The 13,415-nt window shown below is 40.6% G+C and overlaps 1 protein-coding gene across 14 annotated transcripts in view; it reads left to right on the plus strand.

Moving 5' to 3' along the window:
- The window catches only part of KLHL13 (kelch like family member 13), a 132,324-nt gene that overhangs the window by 36,527 nt on the left and 82,382 nt on the right, over nt 1-13,415 (plus strand). For 11 of the 14 annotated variants that reach the window (XM_048863716.2, XM_048863720.2, XM_075132594.1 and 8 more), the window contains one exon: nt 354-425. The exons of the other annotated variants lie outside the window; for them this stretch is intronic. In XM_048863716.2, the coding sequence (XP_048719673.1) occupies nt 354-425 (72 nt within the window). Of the gene's footprint in view, nt 1-353; nt 426-13,415 lie in introns of those variants that run through there. 14 annotated transcript variants of the gene reach the window in all.

Genomic DNA, 13,415 nt, shown 5'->3' on the forward strand with positions numbered 1-13,415 from the left:
TTTATAGTTGTTTTGAGGTATAGATAAATGGCTTTTTCAACAAGGTACTGAAAATAGTTTGTCAAAGACTGACAAAATTTCAAAAATATGTTCAAAAATAAAAAAAGGAGGGGCAGTATGATGGCAATCAGCAATAAATTAATTATATAATGGACCTATTGTTCAGTCTGTCATTCTGTTGTGCTTTTTCTTTCCATTTAAAACAAAAGCCACCTTTTCAAAATAAAACAATAGGTAGGCTTCGTGAATTTTCAACAGTGACTGCATTTTTAATTCCCTCATGTTAAATACACTTTAGGGTAGCTGCTCTTTTTTAAAATTACATGTTATATTTTATCTCATTTGGTCAACAGGGCAGTTACTAACCTTGACGGCATGGATCATTCTGTGCTCAGAGGGGAGATGTCAGCAGTGCTTCATGACAGGTATGTTTTTTATAAGTAGCTAAAATCAGGCAGTGCCTTCAGTGCATATTGTCAGGGTGGCTGCAATTTTTCTTAACCTTGAAAATCTATTCCTTTTTTCTTTCTGGAAAACTTCGAAGAAATCTGAAAAAAAACCCCCAAAACAGAACAAACCTCCCCCCCCTCCCCCCAACAAAATCAAATGTTTTGAGAAATAAAACATGCAACACATACTATGCTGCTCACTTCATTAGCTTATTTGTTCTTCAGAAATAGAGCACGTGATTTTTCCAAAATGAAACGCTTGCAGGTCTATAAGTAAAATGCAAGGAAACAGTTTGCCATCCCTCCCCAGTCTATCTAGTTAAGTGTACTGGTCTTTGTGTTCCTGACAAAGAGCAAGAGCAGATCCAAATCAGAATATGCTAAAGACACTTGATTGCTGGGCTGGCTGAAGAGGAATTCTGGTGTTTTTAAACAAAATTCGGAAAGTTAACTGTTACCCAACCTTTCTAGAGAAACCGATTCAGGGTAGGACTTCTCTTTATATACTAGGTTTCAGAGTAGCAGCCGTGTTAGTCTGTATTTGCAAAAAGAAAAGGAGTACTAGTGGCACCTTAGAGACTAACCAATTTATTTGAGCATAAGTTTTCGTGAGCTACAGCTCACTTCATTGGATGCATTCAGTGGAAAATACAGGGAGGAGATGTATATACACACAGAACATGAAAAAATGGGTACACACTGTAAGGAGAGTGATCACTTAAGATGAGCTACCAGCAGGAGAGCGGGGTGGTGGGGGGAAGGAGGAAACCTTTTGTAGTGATAATCAAGGTGGGCCATTTCCAGCAGTTGACAGGAATGTCCGAGAAGCAGTGGGGGGGTGGGGGAAATAGTTTTACTTTGTGTAACGACACATCCACTCCCAGTCTCTATTCAAGCCTAAGTTAATTGTATCCAGTTTGCAAATTAATTCCAATTCAGCAGTCTCTCCTTGGATTCTGTTTTTGAAGTCTTTTTGTTCTAATATTGCGACCTTTAGGTCTGAAATCGAGTGACCAGAGAGATTGAAGTGTTCTCCGACTGGTTTATGAATGTTATAATTCTTGACATCTGATTTGTGTCCATTTACCCTTTTACGTAGAGACTGTCCAGTTTGACCAATGTACATGGGAGAGGGGCATTGCTGGCACATGATGGCATCTATCACATTGGTAGATGTGCAGGTGAACAAGCCTCTGATAGTGTGGCTGATGTGATTAGGCCCTGTGATGGTGTCCCCTGAACAGATATGTGGGCACAGTTGGCAATGGGCTTTGTTGCAAGGCTAGGTTCCTGGGTTAGTGGTTCTGTTGTGTGGTGTGTGGTTGCTGGTGAGTATTTGCTTCAGGTTGGGGGGCTGTCAGTAGGCAAGGACTGGCCTGTCTCCCAAGATTTGTGAGAGTGATGGGTCATCCTTCAGAATAGGTTGTAGATCCTTGATGAGGCGTTGGAGAGGTTTTAGTTGGGGGCTGAAGGTGACGGCTAGTGGCGTTCTGTTATTTTCTTTGTTAGGCCTGTCCTGTAGTAGGTGACTTCTGGGTACTCTTCTGGCTCTATCAATCTGTTTCTTCACTTCAGCAGATGGGTATTGTAGTTGTAAGAATGCTTGATAGAGATCTTGTAGGTGTTTGTCTCTGTCTGAGGGGTTGGGGCAAATGCGGTTGTATTGTAGAGCTTGGGTGTAGACGATGGATCGTGTGATATGGTCTGGGTGAAAGCTGGAGGCATGTAGGTAGGAATAGCGGTCAGTAGGTTTCCGGTATAGGGTGGTGTTTATGTGGCCATTGCTTATTAGCACCGTAGTGTCCAGGAAGTGGATCTCTTGTGTGGACTGGACCAGGCTGAGGTTGGTGGTGGGATGGAAATTGTTGAAATCATGGTGGAATTCCTCAAGAGCTTCTTTTCCATGGGTCCAGATGATGAAGATGTCATCAATGTAGCGCAAGTAGAGTAGGGGCATTAGGGGACGAGAGCTGAGGAAGCGTTGTTCTAAGTCAGCCATAAAAATGTTGACATACTGTGGGGCCATGCGGATACCCATAGCAGTGCCGCTGATTTGAAGGTATACATTGTCCCCAAATGTGAAATAGTTATGGGTGAGGACAAAGTCACAAAGTTCAGCCACCAGGTTTGCCGTGACGTTATCGGGGATACTGCTCTTGATGGCTTGTAGTCCATCTTTGTGTGGAATGTTGGTGTAGAGGGCTTCTACATCCATAGTGGCCAGGATGGTATTTTCAGGAAGATCGCCGATGGCTTGTAGTTTCCTCAGGAAGTCAGTGGTGTCTCGAAGGTAGCTGGGAGTGCTGGTAGCGTAGGGCGTGAGGAGGGAGTCTACATAGCAAGACAATCCTGCTGTCAGGGTGCCAATGCCTGAGATGATGGGGCGTCCAGGATTTCCAGGTTTATGGATCTTGGGTAGTAGATAGAATGCCCCAGGTCGGGGTTCCAGGGGTGTGTCTGTGCGGATTTGTTCTTGTGCTTTTTCAGGGAGTTTCTTGAGCAAATGGTGTAGTTTCTTTTGGTAACCCTCAGTGGGATCAGAGGGTAATGGCTTGTAGAAAGTGGTGTTGGAGAGCTGCCTAGCAGCCTCTTGTTCACATTCTGACCTATTCATGATGACGACAGCACCTCCTTTGTCAGCCTTTTTGATTATGATGTCAGAGTTGTTTCTGAGGCTGTGGATGGCATTGTGTTCCGCACGGCTGAGGTTATGGGGCAAGTGATGCTGCTTTTCCACAATTTCAGCCCGTGCACGTTGGCGGAAGCACTCTATGTAGAAGTCCAGTCTGTTGTTTTGACCTTCAAGGGGAGTCCACCTAGAATCCTTCTTTTTGTAGTGTTGGTAGGGAGTCTCTGTGGATTAGTATGTTGTTCAGAAGTGTGTTGGAAATATTCCTTGAGTCGGAGTTGTCGAAAATAGGATTCTGGGTCACCACAGAACTGTATTGTGTTCGTGGGAGTGGAGGGGCAGAAGGAGAGGCCCCGAGATAGGACAGATTCTTCTGCTGGGCTAAGAGTATAATTGGATAGATTGACGGTATTGCTGGGTGGGTTAAGGAAACCATTGCTGTGGCCTCTTGTGGCATGTAGTAGTTTAGATAATTTAGTGTCCTTTTTCTTTTGTAGAGAAGCAAAGCGTGTGTTGTAAATGGCTTGTCTAGTTTTTGTAAAGTCCAGCCACGAGGAAGTTTGTGTGGAAGGTTGGTTTTTTATGAGAGTATCCAGTTTTGAGAGCTCATTCTTAATCTTTCCCTGTTTGCTGTAGAGGATGTTGATCAGGTGGTTCCGCAGTTCAGACTTCAAAAACAGACTCCAAGGAGAGGTTTCAGAGTAACAGCCGTGTTAGTCTGTATTCGCAAAAAGAAAAGGTTTCAGAGGAACAGCCATGTTAGTCTGTACTGATGAAGTGAGCTGTGGCTCACGAAAGCTCATGCTCAAATAAATGGGTTAGTCTCTAAGGTGCCACAAGTACTCCTTTTTTTAAAAAGAAAAGGTTTACTTGTGGCACCTTAGAGACTAACCCATTTATTTGAGCATAAGCTTTCCTGAGCTACAGCTCACTTCATCGGATGCATACTGTGAAGTGAGCTGTAGCTCACGAAAGCTTATGCTCAAATAAATTGGTTAGTCTCTAAGGTGCCACAAGTACTCCTTTTCTTTTTGCGAGTACAAACTAACACGGCTGTTACTCTGAAACCTCTCCTTACAGTGTGTATGGTAACACCCATTTTTTCATGTTCTCTGTGTATATAAATCTCCTCACTGTATTTTCTACTGAATGCATCCAATGAAGTGAGCTGTAGCTCACGAAAGCTTATGCTCAAATAAATTGGTTATTCTCTAAGGTGCCACTAGTCCTCCTTTTCTTTTTGCTTTATATACTAGAAGATGATAAATTCCAGATTGTTTTAGGAGCTGCATTTCAGCCTTTTCTTTCTGTTTTGAACTCTATCATAAACTCTGTTTGGGATCAGTCATGTTTTATATAATTGGAATGGTTCTAGAATCCCTTATATAAAATCATAGAAATGTAGGCCTGGGAAGGGACTTCGAGAGGTCATCAAGACCATCCCCCTGCACTGAAGCAGAACGAAGTAAACCTTAAAGCATTCCTTAAAAGTGTTTATCCAACCTGTTCTTAATATCTCCAATGATGGGGATTCCACAGCCTCCTTTGGAAGCCTGTTCCAGAACAACTATCCTTGTGATAAGAGTTTTCTCTAATATTTAACCTACATCTCCCTTGGTGCAGATTAAGCACATTACTCCACCTAAGTTCAGTAGACATGGAGAACAACTTTATCATCCTCTTTATAACAGCTCTTAACATATTAAAAGACTTATCAGATTCTACCGCAGTCGTCTTTTCTCAAGACTAAACATACCAAGGTTTTTTTTTTTTTTTTAAACCTGATCTACAAGGAAACGTTTTCTAAACCTTTCATCATTTTTGTTGCTCTCCTCTGGACTCTCTCCAGTTTGTCCACATCTTTCTTAAAGCATGGCACCTGGAATTGGACATAGTGCTCCTGCTTAAGGCCTCACTAGTGCCGAGTAGAGCGGGACAGCTACCTCCTGTGTCTTACATTTGACATTCCTGTTAATACATCACAGAATATTAGCCTTTTTCACAACTGCATCAAATTGACTCATATTCAACTTGTGATCCACTATAAACCTCAGATCCTTTTCAGCGGTATTACTGCCTACCAGTTATTCCCCATTTTGTAGTTGTCAGTTTTCCTTCCTAAGTGAAGTACTTCGCACTTGTCTTTATAGAATTTTATCTTGTTGATTTCAGACCAATTCTCCAATTTGCCAAGATAATTTTGAAGACTAATCCTGTCCTCCAAAATGCTTGCAACATCTCCCCCAGCATGGTGTCATTCACAGAGTCTTATAAGCATACTCTCTACTCCATTATCCAAGTCATTAGAAAAAATATTGAACAGTAATGAACCAAGGACAGACATACACCCTCTGAGTTTGACAGCCAGCCATTGATAATTACTCTTTGAGTATGGTCTTTTTACCAGTTGTGTGCCCACCTTATAGTAATTTCATATAGACCACATTTGCCTAATTTGCAGGACTGTGTCAAAGCCCTTACTAAAACCTTACTAAGAGATCTCGCTCCTACTGTTTCCCCCTATCCATTAGGCCAGTAACCCTGTTGGCTATTCCTTATAACCCTGTTATCCTCCATGTGCTTACAAATTGATTGTTTAATAATTTGCTCCAGTATCTTTCCACTTTTGGCTGACTGGTCTGTAATTTTCCAGGTTCTCTTTGTTTCCCTTTTTAAAGATAGGTACAATGTTTGCTGTTCTCCAGTCCTCTGAAACGTCATTCATCCTTCATGAGTTCTTCAAGATAATTACTAACGGTTTTGATATTGCTTCAGCTAGTTCCTTAAAATGTATGCTGTGTTTTGATCAGTTCTCCACATTGATTAGAAATGTCAATATACTTATTGCAAGTTGGATGCAGTGTAGAGAGAAATCTTCCACTGAGTGTTAAGAAGCTAGGACGTGAGTATACCTTTAATTAATCTTACCATGAAGCTGCTGGTAGCTGAAGAAGAAATTTCAAACTTAAGTGTGACTAATTCATCAGCACATTATAAATAGAGTGCAAAATACTCATACGTCAGTGTTCAATTATCAGGTTATGAAACATATACCTGTAAGAAAGGACATGAATAGACTGTTCAGAATGTAATAGTGGCTTCATCCCATTCCAGTATTACTTGGAAATAAGCAAATAGATGTTGGTAAGTGACACTTTGTCTTGCTTTGTTCTGTCGCTTAATCCTGACTTTTGGACTCTGGAGAAACCACAGTAAGTCAGGAAGTGCAGGCCTGTGCACTAGAGCAGTGCTACTCAAAGTGGTGGTCTGTGGACCGAGCCATCGGCTGCCGGTCTGTGCGCACGTTGGGAAAAAAAAAATTGCCGGTCCCCCACATCAGATAGCTTGAGAAGCGCTGCGCTAGAGGGATACTTAACTGAAGAGTGGATGTACCAACCATACAACTGCAACTTTAGACTTGTTGTTAATTTTTTTCATAACTCATTCTACTTTTTCTAAGAACAACTCATTATGGTGTTTTCAAATATTGACTATTTAGAATTGCGTTATCCTTCCTATATTAATGCTTCATTTACCTCACATACTGAACTGTAATTAATCTATGCTTTCAATTTCCTACAGAGATACCTGTGAGGAGTTTTTTTAGTTGTTTCTAAATGTTCCAGTCTTCTTTGTATATCAGCATAACAATATTTCCTTTCAGTTTTCCTAGACTTGAAGTAGTTGAGACAACTTGCCAGTCAGAGAGAATTTAGTATGCTTACAGGAATTATAGGTGCACTCTGTTGATATACAAACAAAATTCTCTGTCTTAGAAATATCAGCATGGAGGGATTATTCTAATAGACTGCAACTGTCACCCTTCAAAAAGTGGGATAAGCAGTATTTAAACTAGTTGTGGTTCTGGGAGCCACTACAGGGATCCTCCTATCATTTGTCTTCCATTGGAGGGGAAAAGGATGAGATCTGTTAGATATACTTGGAAAGCTTTACTTAGAAACATCCATTAAAAGGCAATGTATCATATACATGTATGTGGTATTCGAAGTGATTTCTAAATGTGGTCTTCCAAGATTTGTAGCTTATAACAGGTACAATCCATTATCAGAAATGCTTAAAATTATTTGTATGAGGTACACAACTAGAACAAGGGCATTTATTACATAATAGCCAGGTGAACTGTACCTTCGTGTGTGTGTGTGTGTGTATGTATGTATAATGTGTGTGTATATATATATATAGAGCTGTGTTTTTTTCCTGATATTGGTGTTTCACAACCTGTCTGGAAAGAAAACTTCTATCACAATAACTATTGTGCCTCTTTCCACAGACTTCTTAATAGCAATATGTACAGCTCATTTGTTCAAACTGAAGTCAACTCAAAAAGTAAAGCAAAAAAAAGTCAATATAGTGATCTGATTTTCAATTTGTCTTCTTTTATATTCCAAATTAGGGGGCAAAACTTCTTTAACTAAATTGAAAGAATCAACTCCTTCAGCCAAAAACCTGTAAAAGAGGTGATGTCTTTGTTACAGGTTCCCCCCGGGCTGATGCCTGGAATTGGGGTACCACTGAGCCCTCTGACTCACCAGCCTGAGCTCCCTTTCACACTGTGCTGCTGTGACAAGCTGCAGACACGCTCCCGATCTTACGCTTCCACCATCATACACCCTGGTAGGGACAAATCCAGCTACAGTTACATGTGGGCTCTCTGACTAGCCACTGCATGAACAACTTAGAAAGGCTAAAGCCTCGGTCAGAGGTTCTCAACCTTTTTCTTTCTGAACCCTCCCCCTCCCCCCCCCATTCCCCCGCTATAAAAACTCCACTGCCCACCTGTGCCATAATAGCTGGTTTTCTTCATAGAAAAGCCAGGGCCAGCATTACAGAGTAGCAAGCAGGGCAATTGCCTGTGGCCCCATGCCACTGGCCACCACGAAGCTACATTGGTCAGGCTTCAGCCCCAGGTGGCAGGATGCAGGTACCTGGGCTTCAATCCTATGCAGTGGGGCTTCGGCTTTCTTTCCTGGGCCCCAGTGAGTGTAAGGTTGGCCCTGCTTGGAGGCCCCCGTGAAACCTGCTTGAGGCCTCCTAGGGGGCCCCGGACCCCTGGTTGAGAACCAATGCCTAGGTAACTCTCAGCTCCCCAGGCATGTACCCCCTCTGGAGCATAAACCCAATATTATTACTGTCTTGCGCTGCACAAGGAACTGTACAGCGTTAGCTCAGAGAGTTCGCCCCCATCCACCCCCAATGTGGAGAGGAATATGCAACAGCCTCTCTGAGCTAAGATTCCAAACCACAACTCACTGGTTTAGATAAAACAAAAACAAGTTTATTAACTACAAAACGTGATTTTAAGTGATGACAAACAGGTGAAAGCAGATTACCTAGTAAATAAACAAAAACACAAACTAAGTCTAAGATACTAGAAAGATAGGATATGCATTAGCAAATTCTCACCCTGGCTGAGGGTACAAGCAGGCTGCAGATTCTTAAGGGGCAAGTTGCACTTGCTTTACAACAGCTTGGAATCCCCAGGTCTTTCATATACAGGCTAGAAATACCTTTAGCTTGGGTCCAGCAGTTCCCCCAGTTCAGTCTTTGTTCCTCTGGTGTTTCCAGGAGTCGTCTTGTGTGGGGAGTGAAGAACAACAGATGTCACTCCCCGCTGTGTATAGCCTTAGCGTATGGCGGGAACCTTTTGTTTCAAAACTTGGTTCCCAGACCAGTTTGTGGAGAAACATTTACATCCCAAGATGGAGTCCAGAATCATGTGGCCTGATCACATGTCCTTGTTGAGTCATAGCAGCCATTACTTACAGGCTGTCTGGAGTGTTCTCAGGAAGGCTCCCCAGGTCGGGGGATAGGCTTCTCCTGAGGCCTGTTGTTTTTCCTAATGGCTCATTGCCCTGAATAGGCCCTTCCCAACCAGCTATCTAGACTGAAAGTATCTTGTCTAGTGGGTGTTACCCAGGAGTAACTACATTTGAAGTACAGATACACAGTCAGTATTTATAACTTCATGAATGATAAATGATACATGCATACAAATAGAATAATCATATTCACCAGATCATAACTTTTCCACCTTACATGACCCGTCTTGCCTAAAATACATAATAATTATGCTATAATTATGTCATAATATCACTATGAAAAATGTGGGGTGCAGTGTCAGTTTTCCTAAACTGTTGGGACTTCCCAGATTGAACTTCTATTTTGCATGAAGCTCCAGATGATTTTATTTTCAATAAAATCAGTCCTGACAACTCCTATGCTGTTTGCTAAAATGTAGATTTTGCCTTGCCTCTCTCTTGCTGTTTCAAGGACCTTGTTTACTACTTATATGTAAATTGAAGTAATACATTCCTTAGCTGAAGACCTGCTTGACCAGTCCTGCCTAATCTGGGTTATGTGGGTTTGAACATGTGCTACCAACATCATTCAGGGGGAGTTTATAACTTTACATATAACGTTGCTACATACGTTCCACCCTGATGTTATTGACTAGGAAGTTATTAATTTTCAAATGGTATCTTTCAAGGCTTATGTTGTACAAGGACTATTACAGTGGTGTTGGGTGTGAATATAAGGGTGCATTTTATCACAGTTGGTATGGCTGATTTAGTGGGATGAGTCTTAAAACTGGAACATTTAAAATCAATAGTTACAACTTGTTACATAAGAATAGAAAGGGAAAAAGTGGAGTGTAGTTGCACTCTACATCAGACACAGTTACCTGTAAAAGTAATAGTTCAGAATCACAGAACTTCAAATGCTTTTGGAGTAAAGTTCTAACTGGTAAAATTTAAAGACAGGTGACTGGTGAACATGGATTATAGACCATGAAATTCCATTAGAGAATAGGACGAGCTTCCTTAAACTCTTCCATTATTTGTAGGAAGAAAAGCTGTTATGGGTGAATTCAACCTGTAGGGTGTTTGCCAGACATCTCACATATCCAGTAATAAAAATTCCTTAGTTTCTAAAAACAATAGAGGATATTTTAACACCAAGTCTTGCACCAACATATAATAACTCGGTATTGAACCTTGTTCTGATGGACAAAGAAGAGATTATTGCTGACCTAAAAATTAACAATTTTCTAGATACCAGTGATCATGATCTGGTTACATTTAATGTGTGAAAAAAAGAATATGGCATCTATCGATGGATATATTTGGAACTTCAAAGGCTTAAAGCAATGATTGGCCCAACTGATTGGGAACATAAATTTAAAGTGAGATGTGTTAAGGAAACTGGGAATTGTTCAAGGATATCCTATTAGTTACCCCAAAAGCCACAATTCCACACACATGAGGAAAAATATTATGCCGGGCAAGAAGCCATCTGTCCTCTTTAAAGGGAGGTGTCGAAATGGTGCTAAAACATTAAAAAGAAAGGTTGGAACAAAGGGGAAGTAAATGACAGTGAATACAAGTTACTAATTTATAAAAAGTAGGTGACTGATAAAGGAAGCCAAAGGAATCAACGAAATATCAATGGCCAATAGAGTTAAAGATAAGGCATTTTTAAATAGGAACAAGAAAAATGCCAGATCAGGTATAGGCTCATTGTAAAGAGTGATGTAGGAAAAACAATGTTCAATAAGTGTGTGTTCTGTTGGAACAAAGGAGATTATATCCATCCCATATGAAGTGGATGTAATAAAAAGGTTACCATCTGTAACAAGGGAGGAAGTGGGGCAGCATCTGCTAAAATTAAACCTTTTTAAATGAACAGGCCTGGATAACGAACACCCAAGAGTCCTAAAGAAACTAGGTTAGGAGCCCTCTGATCACTAGTGTTAGTTTGTAACAAATCTTGAGGGAATTCAGAAGGATTGGCAGTCTGCCAGCAGAGTTCCAATAATTAAAAAAAGGTAAAAAATGATGCAGAAGCTACAGACCTGTTAGCTTGAAGTTGGTTGTAGGCAAAGCAATCGAGTGGTTAATCCAGGACTGAACAGAGAATTAGAGGCTAAAATAGATAGGTAATATGAGTCAGTGCAAGTTCATGGAAGGTAGATTTTGTGAAACAAACCTGTTAGTCTTTTTGAACAGAATTACAGATCTGGTAGACAACTATGTTGATTTTAATATACTTAGCACAGAGTCAAATACCTTTGGAGAAACCTATGTGGCATTTTGATTAGCTAACTTGCATTATAAGGAATTAATAGGGCACAGATTGGATGGATTAAAAACGGTCTCACTGATCTCAAAATATAGTTGTTAATGGGGAGATAGCAATGACTAGGGCTGCTTTGAGCAGTGTCCTCAGTTCTTGGTCTAACACTATTTAAAATTTTTATCTCTGATCTAGGTGGTGAAATGAACTCTGTGCTGGTGAAGTTTGCAGATGACAAAAGATCGGTGGGGTAGTAAATAATGAGGAGGGCAGTAACCTGAAGTACTTGGTTAGATCTCAATCCAACAAAATGTGTGTTTTAAATATAGCCAAACCCAAGAGAGTATATCTGGGAACCAAGAACGCAGTTTAGATCTACAGAATTGGGAAACTGTCTTGGAAAACAGTGACTCAGAAGGATTTCGGGCCATCGTAGATGGCCCATGAACTGTCTGTACAATTCTGTGGCAGAAAAGGCTGATGTGACCCTTGGATGTATAAAAAGGGGAATATCAAATAGCAGAAATAGGGGAGTGATCTTGGCTCTGTACACAGCACTGGTAACACTGCTACTAAAATTCTGCATCCACTTCTAGTCTCCATGCTTCAAGAAGGATGTGAAAATACCGGGGGGAGTTCAAAGGAGGGCAACAAAAATGATCCCCAGGGCTGGAAAACAAACCTTTATTATGTGAGACGTAAGGAGATCAATTTATTCATAGGCTTGGAAGGATTAGATTTTTATAGTACAACTTGATAAATGTCATTTTCACCATACACAGACAAATATTTTCCTGGATGATTTACAGATGGACAAGGTAAGAAATGCTGCTTGAGAACATAATAGTTTGATTCAAGGTTACTTACTTTGTCAACACCACATGTCAAAATATACAATTTGTGTTTCGTTGGGTTGTAAAACTTTTTTGAATCTCAACAGGTACTGTCATAAAACAATTGTCTGACCCTCTTCTGTAATTTTCTGCAACTGAAAATTTAAATAGATAAAATTGAAAAATGCTTAAACATAAACATCAATATTATTTGTCAAAATTATACAAAAAATTGAAATTTTGCCAAGCCTACTTATTCAGTTTATTGAAGATTGAGAGGTAATTTAACTATTGTGTCTAGATACTTACACATGGAAAAGAGATCTGATAGGGATGTACTGTTGGTGTTGGAGGGGTTCCAACCTTACTGACAAAGGCACGAGAAGACCCAATGGCTGGAAGTTATATAAATTTAGGTTTGAAATAAGATGCAACTTTCCTGCAGTCAGTGTGGTTAAACATTGGAACAGCTTAACCAGGAGTCACTGGGCTCACTGTTGCTTGGAGCGTTAAGAAGAGATTAGATAGCTTTCTGAAATATATGATTTAATTCACTTCCTGGGAAAAATTCTATGGCCTGTGTGTGCAAGGGGTCCTCCCCAGTTGACTGAAAGTATTCTGGGCTTTTTGCCTTCCACTGAAGCTTCAAAGATTGGCTATAGCTGGAGATGGGACACCAGACGCGGTGGACTAGTGCTCTCTGGTGTATAGAGAATCCTTTCTAGATGCCTACTTGGTGTGTCTTGCTCACATTCTCAGAGTCTAGGAATGGGATACCAGATTTGGAGTTGGGAAGGAATTTTGCCCCAGGTCAAATTGGCAGAGATCTTACGGGCTTTTCCCCTTCCTCTGTAGCATGTGTGGTTTGCCTGCTGGGATCATTTCCTTGCCATTGTACAGGCCTTGGGCATTGATGGCACTGTTTTCTGCTATAGCTTGGTTTTGGACTGAAATGTTTTGGTCTGATAAAGTTTTTAGGCTTAATATAGGGGAATCTGGGTGGAATTTAATGGCCTGATATACAAGTATCAGAGGGGTAGCCGTGTTAGTCTGAATCCACAGAAACAACGAGGAGTCCGGTGGCATCTTAATGATTAACAGATTTATTTGGGCATAAGCTTTCATGGGTAAAAAACTCACTTTTTCAGATGCATGATATACAGGAGGTCATCCTAGATGATATCATGGTCCCTTCTGGCCTTAAACTCTATGAAACTCTGTTTTTTCAGTGAAGATTAGTGCACATCCTAATTTCTCAAACAATAATTTTGGCCATTTGGAAAGATCCTTCTATTTTGAAGGACTGTATTGTTTTGGTCAGTGTTGCTCATATTTACATATTAGACCCACAATTTCAGTTTCAAAAACAGAAATATGACTGCATGTAATTGAACCTGGAAATTGCTCTAA

The sequence above is a fragment of the Caretta caretta genome, chromosome 9 (genome assembly GCF_965140235.1).
Source record: "Caretta caretta isolate rCarCar2 chromosome 9, rCarCar1.hap1, whole genome shotgun sequence".
In the NCBI taxonomy this organism is placed as follows: Eukaryota; Metazoa; Chordata; order Testudines; family Cheloniidae; genus Caretta; species Caretta caretta.